General features: G+C 41.4%; 1 protein-coding gene across 1 annotated transcript in view; it reads right to left on the reverse strand.

Annotated features, from left to right (window-relative positions):
• Positions 1 to 18,141, reverse strand: part of CPQ (carboxypeptidase Q) — a 486,593-nt gene that overhangs the window by 109,649 nt on the left and 358,803 nt on the right. The window contains exon 6 of the mRNA XM_047725337.1: positions 577 to 668. Within this exon, the coding sequence (XP_047581293.1) occupies positions 577 to 668 (92 nt within the window). The remainder of the gene's footprint in view (positions 1 to 576; positions 669 to 18,141) is intronic.

An 18,141-nucleotide genomic window follows, 5' to 3' on the forward strand; every position in this document is an offset into this window, starting at 1 on the left:
CTTGGATTTCTAATCATGATCTTTCACCATCACCCTCTTGCCTCAAGCTTCACTGTGGTCTTCTGAAAGTCGGTGTCAAACAAAGCCGTCCTCCACATGGCCCAGTCTGAGCTGCTGCCATTCCATTGCCATTATCAGGGCTCCCAAGGACTCGAGGCCCCAGGACTTGGTTCTCAAATACCAGTGCTTCCAGGACAATTTCGGGCATTAAAGTATGGGCAAGGGCTCCACGGGGAGAGGGAATGCTTACCTAGCACTATTTTTCTGGCATATAAGAGTAAAGCAGAACAAGAGCGACTTTAAGAAAATGGCAGCATGACAGCTGGGATTTTTCTCAGGTCACAGACCGATGTACAAACAGAGAAGCCCCAGCTCCACACCCTCAGTTCACCAGCGCATTCTCTGCTGTAGGGCCCTATAAAGAAGGCTTCTGCAAGGGGTGTTGGCTGGGGCCAGCCTACCCAAAAGTATTGTCGAGAGTCTTCAGGACAACAGGGGGAAGCAGGGATGCTGTGCGTTTATTCTCACTAATACTGCACATGCAAACTGCCCAGCAACCCATGGCTACTTTCTTACCTTGTGTAACTGGTAATACTGGAAGCCCCCGATTCCACCTTGTTCCTCGGCAGTCCAGAGCACCAAACGCAGAGTCCTCTTTGGTCGCAGCCCTGGGGAAAATAATTAAAAGAAGCGATCATTCAGTTGATTTTAAATTTTTAAAAAAATGGCAAGGCCCCTCATCTGCATTCTGGAGGCACAAGGACATCAGAGGCACACATATTCATCTCTTGCTGATGTGGCTGCTGCCGGATGCAGACTGTGGCTGACACAGCAAAACAGCACCCTCAGGGCTGATCTCTAGGGCAGGTTAATGGAGAAAGGGGTTGTGCAAGTGCTGCCTTCAGGCCAGGAAGTGAGAGCCTCTAATCCCATCCTGAACTGACAACCTGCCCAGCAGGACCCAGCGGATGGCCAAGGTCGGTGGAATGTTAGATTGCATATAGGAGATGCTGTTAGCAGGAGTCCAGGCAGATCAGGGCGTCTTGCGATGATTAACAGAAACCAGTCATCTGGCTCTACTTCCAGGTAAGGTGTGTAGGGGATTGCTTCTTCGTGCAAATCCACAAGGATAGCTAGCTGCCCATGCTATCCTTGGTGAGGTCATGGCTGTGAAGCAGAGGCAATGTTATGGCTACCCATGGTCCTTCTCCTCTACTATTTGGAAATACAAGGTTATTTACTTAAGGTCAATGAAAACAGATGGAACTGAGATGAGATTTTTTTTTAATTAATTTTTTATTTTTTCAGCATAACAGTATTCATTATTTTTGCACCACACCCAGTGCTCCATGCAATCCGTGCCCTCTACAATACCCACCACCTGGTGCCCCCAACCTCCCACCCCCCACCCCTTCAAAATTCTCAGATCGTTTTTCAGAGTCCATAGTCTCTCATGGTTCACCTCCCCTTCCAATTTCCCTCAACTCCCTTCTCCTCTCCATCTCCCCTTGTCCTCCATGCTATTTGTTATGCTCCACAAATAAGTGAAACCATATGATAATTGACTCTCTCTGCTTGACTTATTTCACTCAGCATAATCTCTTCCAGTCCCGTCCATGTTGCTACAAAACTTGGGTATTCATCCTTTCTTTTTTCTTTTTCTTTTTTTTTTTTACAGCTTTATAAACATATATTTTTATCCCCAGGGGTACAGGTCTGCGAATCGCCAGGTTTACACACTTCACAGCACTCACCATAGCACATACCCTCCCCAATATCCATAACCCCACCCCCCTCTCCCAACCCCCTCCCCCCATCAACCCTCAGTTTGTTTTGTGAGATTAAGAGTCACTTATGGTTTGTCTCCCTCCCAATCCCATCTTGTTTCATTTACTCTTCTCCTACCCCCTCAACCCCCCATGTTGCACCTCCTCTCCCTCATATCAGGGAGATCATATGATAGTTGTCTTTCTCCGATTGACTTATTTCGCTAAGCATGATACCCTCTAGTTCTCAGATGACATTTTACTTACCTTCTTATTTCACAAATAGCTTGGTACCAATTTCATTGACTTGAGAAATACAAATTTGTATCTTGGAAGTTATTAAAGTTGTTGGCAGATCTGGCATGTCTAGAACCATTTTTGAGTGACTATGTCTGCTTAACAGAAGTTAAATGAAAGGAAGTCTATTTCTCAAACTTAAGAAAATCGGAACACAATATGCTGGAAGTCCCATTTTGTGACCAAGAATTAAAACCTGTTCTGATTTGGACCTTATGATGTTGTTTCAGAGAAATAACAATGACAGAAAAACAAGAAGCTTGAATCTTATTAAGAGACTCCATCCTCCTGCCTCAGGACAGGGAGCCACAGGGAAGGATTCCAAGTGGCTCTGAGAGGGACCCACTACAAACTTCACGTGTAAGCTCATGAGGACAGCCACCTGGGCATGTGGCCTTCGAGGGAACAGGCTGGTCAACTGTAGTGCGGATGGGAAGGCTCCTGGGGAATGAAGCTCCGACCTGCCTCCTCCCGGCACCGACAAGGGTTCTCCTTTCATAAGCCCAGAGCTAGGGAGCTGAACAGGAGCTACATTTCCCATTAAATTGAGTATTGTTGTGAAGCCACTTTGTATGTGAGCATTTTACCATCATTAAAAGAGCACAGCTTTAGGTTATGGGCTGACCTGCGTTCCCATTAAAGCCTGGGCAAGAAATTTCTATATCGAATTGTTCAGAAAATCCCACTGATGCTTTCTCCTAAGTCCACTAGAACCCAGCTTCTCACCTCTGCTAGCACTGTGGTACCACTGTCTTCTCCCTGGGCTGCTGTCACCCCCTAACTGCTTTCTCTGCACCAGTCTCTCACCCCTCCAGCCAGAGAACTCCTGTAAGAGTGAAACCGGATTGCCTCATTTCTCCGTTCAAAACCTCCCATAGACAGATTATAAGCTTCTAGAAGGCAGGGGTTTATGCTTCTTGGTCCCCTGTGATACCCCTAGTGCCCAGCCTGTTTGGCACATATTAAGAGCCCAATAAATAGGTACTGAATGAATAAATGAATCCAAAGCTTGGAATGTCACTTGGAATAAAATTCAAAGCCTTCTATCACTTTCCCAGCCTCATCTCCTAAAACTCTTCAGCTGGCTCACTCCCAGGCAAGCTGTTACAGTTAAAAAAGGCAGACAAGGCCGCCTGGGTGGCTCAGTCGTTAAGTGTTTGCCTTTGGCTCAGGTCAAGATCCCTGGGTCCTGGGATTGAGCCCCCATGTCAGGCTTCCTGCTCAGCAGGGAGTCGGTTTCTCCCTTTCCCTCATCCCCCCACCCCCACTGTGCTTTCTCTTTCTCTCAAATAAATAAAATCTTTAAAAAAAAAAAAAAAAAGCAGACAGAGGTGGTGAGCCCTGCAATCATTAGGCACTAGCTGTGTAACCACTGGGAAACTGATCTACCTGAAATTCAGCCGCCTTATCTGAAAAGCGGAGAGAATATTATATACCTATTGCATAACTATTTCATAGTATCATTGTGAAGATTAAATGAGATGTGATAATGTACAGAAGACAATTCTGTGCTTGGCATGTGATTGACATTTAACCACTCAGACAGGAAGTTCTTTCATAGGCATTTCAGTGACTGCTGACAAAGAATCCTGAAGTACCCACAACCTGCTCCAGAGTCAAACTAGCTGCTCACACGCACAGCACAAACTTGTTGCGGAAAGAAGTCTGTCTACTCAATAGATCTAAAAAAAATCACAACTTTTGGTTTATCTAAAAGAAATGTACTTAATGCCAATTTAAATCAAACGACATTTTGCTTGCAACACAGACAAAATAAGAAAGGATAAAGTACTGCAAATGAAAATTCTGAACATTTTTTAATCCATAAAAAGGAAAAAATACACTTCCTTTTTACCTTATCTCTGCACTTACCAGCAAAACAATGCCAAATTATTAAAATGATGGAATTCTCTCAATAAGGACATAGGTACAGTTAGTTAGCACAGGTTAGGGAAAAAAAAAATCAGTTTTTAAAAGCAAACGCCCTGAATATCCCTATAGATTTGGGGCTCCACCTGCAAATCATTATTGTCCAGGATGAGTCTCCTTCACATTTCATATCAGCCAGATGGCCAATAGTGCTATATTAAGATAATAAAGAAGTAATCAGCTTGAAATGAGGAATGCTAAGGCCTCCGAACAACAGCATAGCTGTCTTTAAAAAGACAAATGGAGCCTCCTTTCAAGGCCTTGAGAAAGAAGCTCACTCCCCATCAGCACAGAACACCAGAACCTGCTCCATGTTCAAGGTGAAGGGCCAACAAAAGAGGTCAGGAAAGCAGTGGTTAAGCAAATGCTTGGCTGGTCTCTGACATTTCTACTCTGACATTCTGGTAGTCTCTAAACTTAAGACAAATGCATGGGAATTCATTCAAAGACCAGACCCTCATTCTAGTGTGGAGTTTGGATCCCTCCAGCCACCGAAGTCTGCAGATGGGCAGTGTGGGGCACAGAAAGAGGCTGGCCATGAATTTGTGGAAGTGTTATTTGATTCCCTGCTCTGCCCTTCTGGCTCTGTGACTTCGGGCTAGTTACCGCATCTCCCTGGGCCTCAATTTCTTCATCTCTACAATAAAGAAAATGGTCATTGCCTTGTGGGATTTTTTTTTTAAGACTATTTTATTATTTGAGAAAGAGAGTGAGTAAGCATGGGGGAGGGGAAGGGCTAAGGGAAAGGGAGAAGTAGGCTTCTCGTTGAGCAGAGAGCAGGATGCGGGGCTCAATCCTAGGACCCCGGGATCATGACCTGAGCCAAAGGCAGACGCTTAACCCACGGAGCCACCAGGCGCCCCGCCTTATGGGATTGTTAAGAAAATTATAAATGAGACGAGGCAAATACGTATTAAGCCCAGTTGCTGGCACATAGTAGGTTTTCAAGAATTGTTAGTTAGCTTCTTTCTATATCATCCCACACAACTTCTCAGTCTATGCCAGTAATCGCCAGGGAGATCTTGTGGGAGAGCCAGGAAAGAGGCATTGTCCTCATTCCTCATCCTTACGAACCGGAGAATATCTTTGTTTATTCAGAGTGTGTACTCAGCCAAGGGAAAAGTACAGATTTCATCTAACTTTGTAAAAAAATGCACACCACCTCTTTCAGTATAGAATGCTTCCTTATCCCAACAAAGAGCATATCCCAATCCAAGTAAATTGGAACAGGTTCCTCACTTTTTGAAACTGAAGGCCACCCAGAATTGTTAGTTTCTGAATAAACTCAAAGGGCTGGATAAATCTGAAAACTGAATCAAGCTGATGTAAGAGTATCTATATTTATCATCTTAAATGGTATAATTTATTGTTTATCTCAAATCCAAACTAGATTTAAAAGAAAGAAGGAATTCTAAGTATTTAAAATAGCAACAACCATAATAAAGCAAAATCACCGATCACAACACAACTCAGTGATAGGAGGCCCAACGTAGGGATTTCATTTTGTAGACGAACTGGGGTAAACTACTAGCTCAGTAGTGCTCCTGGCTCATAGCCCTGGCTCTCACTCCAGCTATACAGCACTGGCTCCCAGCAAGCACATGAAAGAAAGTCTTAGAAATGGAGGTGAGTGGGAAGACTCTGGGCTCAGCTGTCCAGGAATCAGGTCTCATTGAGGTTTTGTTGGAAGCCGGGCAATTAGTTCCCCTTAGGGTGTATAGAAACTTTTCAGAGATCTCTCACCCTCCTGGAAGTTCTATTAAGAACTCCAGATAGGGCAGCACACCTTGTACAGTATATGGTTTTCCTCTTTAAAAAACACAAACTGCTGATAATGTGTCAGAATTCTGTCTTGTTTATGAAATATGATATACATGCATTTTGCTTTCATTTTACTGAGGAAAGTAATAATGCTAATGGGAAAACAGTACCTAGGAGAAAAGGTCAAAACAATCTGGTTGGACTTTACTTTTCATTATCATCAAACTTAAAGATGAGAAGGCTGAGAGGTGACTTTCATTAAACTGATAAACTGAAAAGGTCAGTTGATTGTCCTACACTTGCACCGAGGGGGCAAAACAAAATAAACTCACATTAATCCAGCCTTATAGATAGCTTTCCCAAATCATGAATTCTAATGAACGCTATTTGTTAACAATGTGTACTGACCCAAATTCTCATTTACTGTTCAGTTTCAATCCCTCCGGAATTATGTGTGAGTACTGCTCTCCCTTCTGTGACCGAACTTTGCAGAGAAAACACAACTTTCTCTTACAGTAAATACTGTATACTCATTTTCCATATAAATGCACTAGTTCACAAAGATACTTATTGCCCAGCTCTCATTTTTCAATAGTTCAGAAGAGTGCCTATACTTAGAGATTTCTATTCCTGCCATAAACCTGATTAATGTAATATCTGAGGTATAGAGTAAACAATGAAATATTATCATCTAGATTGAATGAGAAGAGGCAGTAAGTGTAGTTGTTGACCACATGGATTTGGGGGTCAAGACCTACTTCTACCTTGGACAAGTTATATAATTTGTCATATAGTATATAAGCCCATTATTATTGTGGTTTTTTTTTTAATAGGAGGCACAGTTGGACACAGATTAATTATTTTAGTGCAATAAACTGTAACTACTTCTTTTGATACTAAGGCAGGAACAGAAAGCCACTTTGAAGATCTTTTGTTCTTAGAAGTATCACTTGGTATCTTAGTTATGTACATATAAAGCAATTAGGCACTTTTGGGGGGCACTGGGACAGGGCAATAAATTGGACTTTCAAAAAAAAATTTATTTCAATTCAATTCAATTGGCATATACTGTATTATTAGATTCAGAAGTAGAATTTAGTGATTCATTGGTTGCATACAATACCCAGTGCTCATTATTTCAAATGCCCTCCTTAATGCCCATTACCCAATTACCCCATCCCTCCACCCATTTACAAATGCACCAAAAACCATAAGACATCTAGGAATAAACCTAACTAAAGAGGTAAAGTTCTATACTCTGAAAACTAGAGAACACTTTGAAAGATACTGAGGAAGACACAAAGAAAGTGAAAAACATTCCATGCTCATGAATTGGAAGAATAAATATTGTTAAAATGTCTATGCTACCCAAAGCAATCTACACATTCAGTGCAAGCCCTATCAAAATACCAGCAGCATTTTTCACAGGGCTGGAACAAACAATCCTAAAATTTGTATGGAACCAGAAAAGACCCTCGAGAGCCAAAGGAATGTTTAAAAAGAAAACCAAAGCTGGTGGCAGCACAAATCCGGACTCCAAGCTCTATTACAAAGCTGTAATCATCAAGACGGTACGGTACTGGCAAAAAAACAGACACATAGATCAATGGAACAGAATAGGGAACCCAGAAATAGACCCTCAAGTCTATAGTCAACTAATCTTTGACAAAGCATGGAAGAATATCCAATGGAAAAAAGACAGTCTCTTCAACAAATGGTGTTGGGAAAATTGGACAGCCACATGTAGAAGAATGAAATTGGACGATTTTCTTAGACTCTACACAAAGACAAACTCAAAATGGATGAAAGACCTAAATGTGAGACAGGAATCCATCAAAATCCTAGAGGAGAACACAAGCAGGAACTTCTTCAACCTCAGCTGGAGCAACTTCTTGCTAGACCCGTCTCCAAAGGCAAGGGAAACAAAAACAAAAATGAACTGTTGGGACCTCATCAAGATAAAAAGCTTTTGCACAGCAAAGGAAATAGTCAACAGAACTCAAAGGCAACCTATGGAATGGGAGAAGATATCTGCAAATGTCTCATCAGATAAAGGACTAGTATCCAAAATCTATAAAGAATTTACCAAACTCAACACCCCCCAAATAAATAGATTTTTATACTCCATCTTGTAAGCTGCTACCTCTGAGTCATCAGGAGGAACAACCTGGACACTGGGCAGGCAGCAAATCAGTGTGTAAAAGGAGCCTAAGGCCTTCTAGGAGGAAAGCCCTAGTGTCCTCGCCTCCTTGGATTGGGGCTGGGGGTGAGAGACCTGTTGGGTCAAGGCAACAATGACTAAGGTCCTGGGACAGAGATAGTCCTGGAAACAACTGAAATAAAGTAACCATGATGCAGGGAGGAGTTTGGGCTATTACTGGGGCTCAGCACAGTCACCCAATATTCTAAGGGAAGGGCTAACTTCAGCCTAGCATGTGGTCAACTTTGGAAGCTCCTCCAGATCCAGCTACCCTGGCACAGAGGTTATGATTTAGGGACTAATAGCTGACGATGGGAATGTAAACAAAGACAGTTGTCATCTTGTTCCCCTGAATTAGCACCACTGGGACTCAGGGGTACAAACAGGGCCAGGCAGTGGCCAGAAGGGAGAACAGTCACAGATGGATCTAGCTACAGGTTTCAGGGGCAGGGGTGGAGGGACGACTGACCTATTCTATTTGGCCTGACTGAAGTCCCAGGATGCATGAGCTATCTGGAAGCAATGGGAGGGACCTCAAGGGGGAGATAATAGACTTCTTGCTAATAAGGACTATGGAGGCTTGAATGATTAACTGTAAAGAGATAAAAGACATGTGATCATATTTATAACCTGTGTTTGTGGAACAGGTCATATAACAGTTGTAATTTCCATAATTCAAAGGGAAGAGTCCTACCTCATTACAATGATTAGGATTCTATTAGCCAGGAAAATCACAATTAATCATTGCTGAAGCAGAGACACTGTGACTACCAGTGTGTGAGGCTATTTCTGGCCCTAACCCAGTTTCCCACTCTCACCCCCCACTTCTGCCTCTCATCCTAAGCTTCAGTCATATCACATTTCCTATCCATCCCTGAAAACATGCCATGCTATCTTTTGGTCCTTTGCATATCCTCTTCTTCCTAGCTGGAATGCCACCTCACTTTTCCATTTGGCAAACTCCTATTCACTCATCAAAGCCTTCTCTAATATTATTTTCTCTGGGGAAGCTCTCCTAACTCAAGGGCAAAGTTGGCTACTCCTTTCTCAGTGTTCCTGTAGAACTTCATATATACGCCTTTTTTCATTTTCAGCCACACTTAAATGTTGATCTCCCCACAGACCATTAATTTCCTGAGACTTACTCATTTCTCTTTTTCCTCATCCTGGTCCAGGACCTGACATTTAACAAGTGCTGAATAAATGTTTACTAACTGATTGACTGGATGAATAAATGAAAGCGTACATACATTTATGTAAGTATAAATAAAAGCTCCTGCCTTTTCATTTAATCTAGACCATATTAGTGCCTCCTGATTTCAGAAAGTTGGTAAGACACACTTTTTTGTGAAACCAAAGCCCCAAAAACACAGGTGAAACCGCCCCAGTAGCCTAGAGAATTAGATGTACTTCAACTTCAACATTTGCTTCAGCTGCCATTATATTTACTTACTTTTGCAGCATGGATCTAGTCAAAATTTAGTACAACAGCTTTTGGTGATCAAGTCATTTACATAAATACATTATGGTCAACAGAAATTTTTCTATCAGCTAACTGTATTAAATTATAGTTATATCTATTTTGAACTCCCAACAGTTCTCCCTAACTTTTTACTTTTTCTGATTATAAAAACAATATATATCCTTTTTAAAATTGAAAACTGTGGCAACTTGGTTAAGCATCCGAGTTCAGCTCAGGTCATGATCTTAGGGTCCTGGGATTGAGCCCCATGTTGGGCTCCCTGCTCACCAGGCAGTTTGCTTGTCCCTCTCCCTTTGCCTCTCCCCACAAGCATGCTCTCTCTCTCTTTCTCTCTTTTTTTTTTAAGATTTTATTTATTTATTTGACAGACAGAGATCACAAGTAGGCAGGGAGGCAGGTGGGGGTGGGGGGAAGCAGGCTCCCTGCTGAGCAGAGTCCAATGCGGGGCTCAATCCCAGGACCCTGGGATCATGACCTGAGCTGAAGGCAGAGGCTTTAACTCACAGAGCCGCACAGGCGCCCCTCTCTTTCTCCTTCTCAAACAAATAAATAAAATCTCAAAAAAAAAAACCCCAAAGCTGAAAACTAAGGAAAGCAATAAAAAATTGGAAACAAAAACAAACTCTAAGCCTATTGCTATACTTCCTTATAAATTGTATATGCAAATATGTGCATACATACATACATACATATAAAAGTGATATTTTATATATAGTTTTATACTATTTTTTCCATTCAAAATCATGACATATATGGCCTTTATCTACTATAATTAATAATCTTCAAGAGAGAGATTCTTTTTTTTTTTTTTAAAGATTTTATTTATTTATTTCACAGAGAGAGATCACAAGTAGGCAGAGAGGCAGGCAGAGAGAGAGATAGAGGAGGAAGCAGGTTCTCTGCTGAGCAGAGAGCCCGATGCGGGACCCCGATCCCAGGACCCTGAGATCATGACCTGAGCCGAAGGCAGAGGCTTAACCCACTGAGCCACCCAGGCGCCCCAAGAGAGAGATTCTTAATTGTTTCAGCTATTCTCTTATTATTGGACAGTTAAGGTTTATAACCTCAGGACAAGTTCTTAAAGGAAGATATACTGAGTCTAAATAGTAATGTTTTTAAGGCTCTTGAAACATGTCACTGATGTCCTAAAGACATGTTATCATTTTATATTCCCACTGGCAGTATGTAAGAATATTCATTTTTACTTACTGTGGAATTTTATTCCTATCTCCTTTGTTTTGATATGCATCAATATGTTATATCTATATCTATTTTCAGTACTACATTCTACTCATTTTCAACCACATGATCACACACACACACACTCAATCTGTAGTATTTTTCAACTTGATTGAGACAAATGTTAAGTTTATTTCTGAAGCCTGACGAGAGTTAAAACATGTGAATTTGTTTTTCTTATTTAAATTGTCTGATAGTAGGGCTTTTTCATCAGTATATTTCCAAGATTATGTTAGTATCACGTAGAGATCATAAGTCTGATGTAGTTGGCATCTTTAAACATACTATTTCTTTTTCCCCATTATTATTTAGAGTGTTTTTATCTGCAAGGAGAAATTGAGAAGCCTGGCTAATGATAGATTTGAACTCTGAATCACATCTCTGTTAAGAGTTCTACCCTGCAAAAACATCCAGTGGGGAAGAGTTAAACACATAGTACAGCCTTCTCTTAACAAATTCACATTCACCAGTGTGGCTTTAAATTTTATTTCTTGTGAAGACGGTACTGTGTGAGAAGAGCGAATGTGTTTCTACTTGAATCAGGGATTATCAGAAAGTAATACAGCTCCAACATGTAGCTGAGATGAGGAAATTCTGGGATCCACTTTCAATGGCAAATGGCAGACGTGGAGCATAAGGCAGGGACCCTCATTAAGCTGCTTCTGGGAACTCTTTCAAGTGTTAGGGTTACAGGGGATGGATTTTATCTTCATTTTTCAAGGTGTTCTTTGTGTATAGTTATGAGTTAAATTAGTTATGAGTTTACCTAAACTTGTTTTTGACCAATAATTAACTATAATTTTTATTTTTGGTTTCATTTAAGTTTAGGTTTTCAGGCCATAACACATTTGAGAATATCCATACCTTTTTTGAAATCAGTTTTGAACAATAACAAAACCCTCATCTTCTGGAGCCCTTCTCCGTTCTTGGCTCCCAAGGGATCAGCCAATGTTCCTGCTAAAGGAAAATCTCACACCGGAAAGAACAAGACCATCAAGATGGCCCCCTACTTCCCATTCCCACTGCACTGTGGCTGCAGTACTTTAAGCCCTTTGAATCACTGCAATCGTCAACTGTCTCCTCTCGTTCTCTCTGTAAAACTGCCCCCAGGTTCACCTTTCTACAATACTTCTCTGCACATGTCACTGGCTGCATGAAAATCTTGACCCACTCCTTACTGTCTACAGCACTTGTCTGCCTCTGAACTTGTTTTGAACATGCGTAACTATCAGCAACACAATTTGAGCATGCATCAACACATACGTCTATTTATGTGTAAATGACACATGCACAGTACTGTCAATATACTTCATATATTAGTAAAATGTATCTTTTTTTTTTTTACATAAAGAATATTTTCCTGTACCCAAATGATGATCTTATGGAGAGCCTGGCTTTGGAGGTCAGTGGTCCATAACATAGAGTCCATCAACATTAATTAGTATGGCATTTGAGGCTTTATATAGACTAGTTCTAATCTGCCCCTCCAGACTTGCCTCCAACCACTCCCCTTTCCAAAGCCTTAGTTCCAGGTAAATTGATCTCTTCATTTTCTTCCCATCTCTGAACTTTTCCTCATTCCCTTTATCCTACCCCATTTGTTCTTCCTTTTTCTCTTGACTTACCTATATCCCAACCATCTTTTAAGACCCAATTCCAATTCTTCCTGTTCCACTCTCTCCCTCTTCCTCTGAACTTCAAAACTTTTATTTTCTGTTCCACCCATTTGGCAATTCATCACAATTAATGTACTTCCCGCTTTGGGTTTCGACACATAGCTCCTGGTAAATCAAAGGGCTCTATACATATCTGTTGATGAATGGATTAGCACACCTAATGGAAATTGCTGTAAGCTGTAACAAGACAGATACAGATTAGAACTATAAAAAGAACTTTTGGACAGAGAATATTCTAGACATTAAATCAGTTACTGGTTACATTTGCCTAAGGGAAAGTAAAGACTTGGAAATAAGGCTGGGCTTGGGCAAGTGGGGGACATGGAAGGAGCCTAGAGCTAGAATATTATAATTGATGCCTCTGCATATACTGAACCCATCCACAGGACATGGGACTGGCATTTTCTCAAGAGAAGTGTTTGGCCTTCCAAGAGACATGCTGTTTATCTCAAACATTTTCATTCCCCAGTTATGGAAAGTGTGAGACACATTTGTATTCTCCAGATAAAAGAAAACTCAGAGCAAACTCAGGGTGCTTGCATGAAATTTCAATGCTTCAAAATTTATGAACCTTACACTACCAAGGTCATTGATTATTTGACTTTAGGGATCTTTTGCTTTTCCAGGTCACTGGGTCACATCTTATGCATAAAAGTCGTTAGGGTAAGAAACAAATTTTATATTGTCTGTTAAAAGTATTTACAGGAGCTTATCAAAATTTACTTCAGATCTCAGTGGACGGTCATCTTAAAAAGACTCCACAGGTTTATCTGCTGTCTTTCTAAGGCTGAGCTTATAAGGGTGTGTTCAGTGTCTGAGAACACTCCAATTCTGGAATGAAACCAAATCCACACAGTTATGTGCTTTAATGTGGGAAGGAATGTGATGCCTCCATTCTCAGAACTTTTCCCGGGACTCCTGTCCTTAAACCTTAAAATCAAACTACTAGATTTTTTTTCCCTGCTATGTAGACACTAACACTTTAAGAACATTATTTCCTGTGATACTCTAACTTATTTATATTTAGTTTCCACATTTAACACTTATTAAAATATGCCAGTGCTGTCCATCTTTCAAAATACAAGTATACATTTAAGAATTCAATTCTATAAAAGAAAAAAACCAAAATTCTGTAATAGAAGTGAACATACAAATCCACAAATACTCACTTGGACTAACTGTGCAGAAATCAAAAGGATTAAATGGCATAATCAAAGCTACTCAAAATATCAGACTCATTCATTCAACAACTATCCCTCGTCCAGGAACTGAGGGATTTAGGACTGAAGAGCCCAGTTATGATCTTTGGACTCATGGAACTTACAGTCTAGAAGCAAAGAGAGTAAGAACCTCCCACATATTCTTATCACCATTGCTATTATCATCATCATTGTAGGCACTTGGGATTCATCTAAAAAAACTCATCTTTTAGGGGCGCCTGGGTGGCTCAGTGGGTTAAGCTGCTGCCTTTGGCTCAGGTCATGATCTCAGGTCCCTGGGATTGAGTCCCGCATGGGGCTCTCTGCTCAGCAGGGAGCCTGCTTCCCTCTCTCTCTCTCTCTGCCTGCCTCTTCGTCTACTTGTGATCTCTCTCTGTCAAATAAATAAAATAAAAAATCTTTAAAAAAAAAAACTCATCTTTTAAAAATGAAGTTATTATTTCGCTGGATGGAGAATGAAGTTACTCCAGAGAGAGAGAGAGAGAGACTTGAATTGGGTTCAAAAATAGAACTGAGAGGTAGGGTAATGTAGGCAAGAAGTAGATGAGAGCAACCACATAGTGGTACAGCATTTGTAGCACTGCCCACGTGACTTTAAAGATGGCCAACACTCAGTGCAAGCTGGGCACTCAGCACTGCATAGGACACTGTGCTAAGATGTTTCCAGATAATATTTCATACAATTTTAGAAACATTACCCCATTTAATTCTGCAAAGCAAGTAATATTGCCTTTCTCTTTTACAAATAAGGGAATTTAATTTCTACACCTGAAATTAAGTCATTTGCCCAATACTACACAACTAGTAAATGGGAGAGCTGGGATTCTTATTGCCCAAGTCCATGCCCAGTCCATGATTTCAACCACTTCAGGCTTTTGCCTTCCCAAGCAATAAGCTGAATGGGAAGATCTGACTAGTCCTTTACCTTCATCCATCTTCTTTTAGGTGAAACTCTCACATTAGGGAATATAATCTAACCAAGCTATCATATCTCTTCTTTTAACTCAAAGGTATATTAGCACCTTCAAATTCCATCTAAAACTGTCTAATATCAAAGACAAGAAGTGGCAAGAATATGGCCTGTAGACAATGTGGTCAGTGGGGGTGAGAACCGGGACCATTGTGAAGAAGGACATTTTCTAGGTTGATGGAGATAAGCAATTAGATCCTAAGACATTCAAAAGCTGAACAACACTGGGATTTTAGATTTATAGCAAGAGGAATGACAAAAGTCTTGAACTGCTGGGTCTGAAAATCATCACTAACTTGAAATAAGTGGGAAACAGAGAAGGAAAATAACATATTTTCTCTATAGGCTGTTGGAAGATTTACTTGCATTTTGGGAACCTGAGCTCCAGAAATAATCAAATTGAATCTAAAAATGTATAAGCCTAGCATCCACTTAGACAAATCAACAAAATGCATTTCCTGCACACAAAAATCACAGAGCTTCTCAAGAATCAGGAAAATACGATTAACAAGATTACTGTGGAAAAGAAGCTCTGAATGTAAATACGTTAATTTTTGTGTCAACAATAAGTCCTTTTGGAAAACACAACTCCCAAGGACGTTGCGGGGGTTTTAAGTCCTCCTGTGAAAAAAAATGTTTTTTTAAACGTCCAGTTTTCACTGTTCTCTGCAGAGGGAGATTAGACCAGAGGGAGAGTTGTAATTGAGTTTAGGAACAGATCTGGAGGGAGGGCAGAAGGGTGATCAAGGCGCAGATTAGTGGGGAGCGATTACACAACAGCAAAGGTATTTACAGTTCCACTGATGCCATATTGGAGACAGCTGGCCACCTGGTGGGGTGGTGAACCTGAGGGAAAGAAGGGAGCAGGATTTATTGGGTACTTCCCACTATGCCAGACCCTGTGCTAAGCTCTTTCCAGACATTATCTCACTTAATTTTCACAACAATCTTATGATACCAGGAGTATAATGAAGCCTGGGGGTATGATCCCCAAGTTACAGATAAGGAAACAGTAGACTAAAAGGAGGTAAGTGACTTGCACAATGTCATGGAGCTAGTAGGTGCTAGAGGCTGAGTATGAATCCAGATTTTCTTTTACCCCAGTGTCCGTGCATTTTTAGCTAGACCACTCTGCTTCAGGCCCCCATACACTGAGAATATTCTCAGATATATGAAAGACAAAAATAATTAGACCAAAAAAAAAAAAAAAAGACAAAAACTAATGGCAGGACCACTTCAATAAACAAGGCAGAAGTAACTGAGTTGCTTTTTAATGAGTGTTTCACTAAGTTGGCCACGTCCCGAGCCATCAGTGTTAAATCACGGGGGGTCATTACAGAGGACAGGGTTGTTGTCCACTCAGACCCCACCTTCTAACCCCTCCTCAAGTCTCCAGGGCAATCTTAGCCAGGAAAAGAAGCAGTGTGTGAAGACAGACAAAAAGCCCAGTATGGAAAATCAACCCCTGCCAGCCTGTTCCTTGTAGAAATCAGAAATTCTACAAACCCCATTGTGAGCCACAGGCCTGGAGTGCGCATCTTCACTCTCACAGGCAGCACGTGATAAAACTCATCCCCTTCGGCCAGAATTTAGCAGGGCTGACTCTCTCACCTAGCTTGACCAATGAATGAGTGAAAGAAAGAAGGAGAGAAGGAAAAGAAGGAAGGGAGGGAGGAAGAGAGTAAAATTAATGGAGAATTAAGAAGACCCAAAGAACAAAATGACTAGGCTATCAATGATACAGATACGATAGAAACATTCTTAAGTCCCATTTCAAATGATGAAACCCAGATGGTAACCTGTGTTTCTTTCTTTTATACAGAATAAAGAGCATCTCTTCCCCCATAGATAAGTAACTCCTTAGATAAAAACAGGTGACCATAAACAGCACTGTCACAAACTCAAGAAAAGATGTGGACACTGTACTCTCTCTTCCTGCACTTCTTGCCAATGCGCCCCCGGTTGGCGAAGCTGTCAGCCAACGATACTTGCTCCTGAGGCCCTGCATTCACCCTCTACAGTAAGGAAAAGTCAGATGCAAAATGGGGGAGACCAAGTAGAAAGAATGCTGGAACCTATCCAACGTAGAATCGAAGAATCCAGAGAGGAAGGTGTCCATCTGGCCCAGCGCTCTGCGGCATCTGAAGGTGCACTGTGGGCACGAGACACTGGCAAAAGGCTCGTGTGGATAGAGGGCAGGAGCCCAGCGGCTGATCTGTTGGGGCCCAGGGGTTAGCTGTGAAGAGGCTGCCAATACAGAGGTACTGGGAGGGGTCCACCTTCTAAGGTAAGGAGGCATTGTGCATAGGACCAGATGGTCTCCAAAGCCAAGGGACACGGAAATGACAAGTGCATGGCCACAGAGCCAGCCAGGTCACCATGGGAAGGAGCAATCATGAGAGAAATACAAACCAGACAGACTTCCATGGGGTTGTGCTGATCCTGATATGGACAGGAGAACACTAACTAGAGGCTAGAGATGTTTGTTAATGAGGTAAAGGAAAAGGGAAGCTAGCACATATTGAATGCCTATTGTATGCTAAAGCAATATGCCAAATAAACATGTTATATGCACTAGTTCCTTTACATTCTTCTCATTTGACCTTCACTGGAACACAATGATGTAGGCATTATTATTTTTCCTATTTCACAGATTAGAAAACTGAGGTTGAGGGAGGTGAAGCAACTCGCTCATGGTCTCATATAGTCATCCCCCCTTCTCTGCAGGGGATAGGGTCCAAGACCCCCAGGGCTTGCTTGAAACCACAGGTAGCACTGAACCCAATATATATATATATATATATATATATATATATATATATATATATATACATGCCTCTGATAAAGTCTAATTTATAAATTAGGCACAGTAAGAGATTAACAATAATACTTAATAATAAAATACAATAATGATAACATTTCTGCAGTAATCAAAGTCATGTGAATGTGGTCTCTCAAAAGATCTTCCTGTACTGCACTCCCCCTTCTTGTGATGATGCGCAATGATAAAATGCCTACGTGGCGAGATAAAGTGAGGGGAACAACACAGATACTGTGACCACAGTAACACTGGGCTGCTGCTGACCTTCTGACAATAATCAGGAGGGTCATCAGCTTTGGGACTGCATTTGGTGGTGGGTAACTGAAACCAGGGAAAAGTAAAATGGCAGACAAGGAGGGGACTACTGCATCTAATGATGAGAGAAGCAGGACTCGAACTCTTTTGATCCTGAGGCCCACAGTTTAAGCCCATACTCCTGCACATAGGTTCCTACAGTGAGCCCTGGGGGTGGGGACTGATTCCCTTGGGGATTATTCCTGTGAGAAGCAGGCACAGGCAACTGATAAAAATCACAACAGATGGCCTCATCAGACACACGCTCACAGGACACAGATAAGAAAAGTCCTCTCTTGGCCAATCCAAACTGAAAAGTGAGGAACTTTGCCCAAGGGAAGACTGGTTGCCTCAGCACTGGGTTCACCCTGGCCACAAGTCAAAGGTACATTTGTACGTATTTGTAGAAACAGGCAGGCTAAAATGCCTAAGCATAAATCAACATGATATTACAGAGTCTACTGGGCTATTGATCCCAGCTTCCT

This window comes from Lutra lutra, chromosome 4 (genome assembly GCF_902655055.1).
Source record: "Lutra lutra chromosome 4, mLutLut1.2, whole genome shotgun sequence".
Taxonomy (NCBI): domain Eukaryota; kingdom Metazoa; phylum Chordata; class Mammalia; order Carnivora; family Mustelidae; genus Lutra; species Lutra lutra.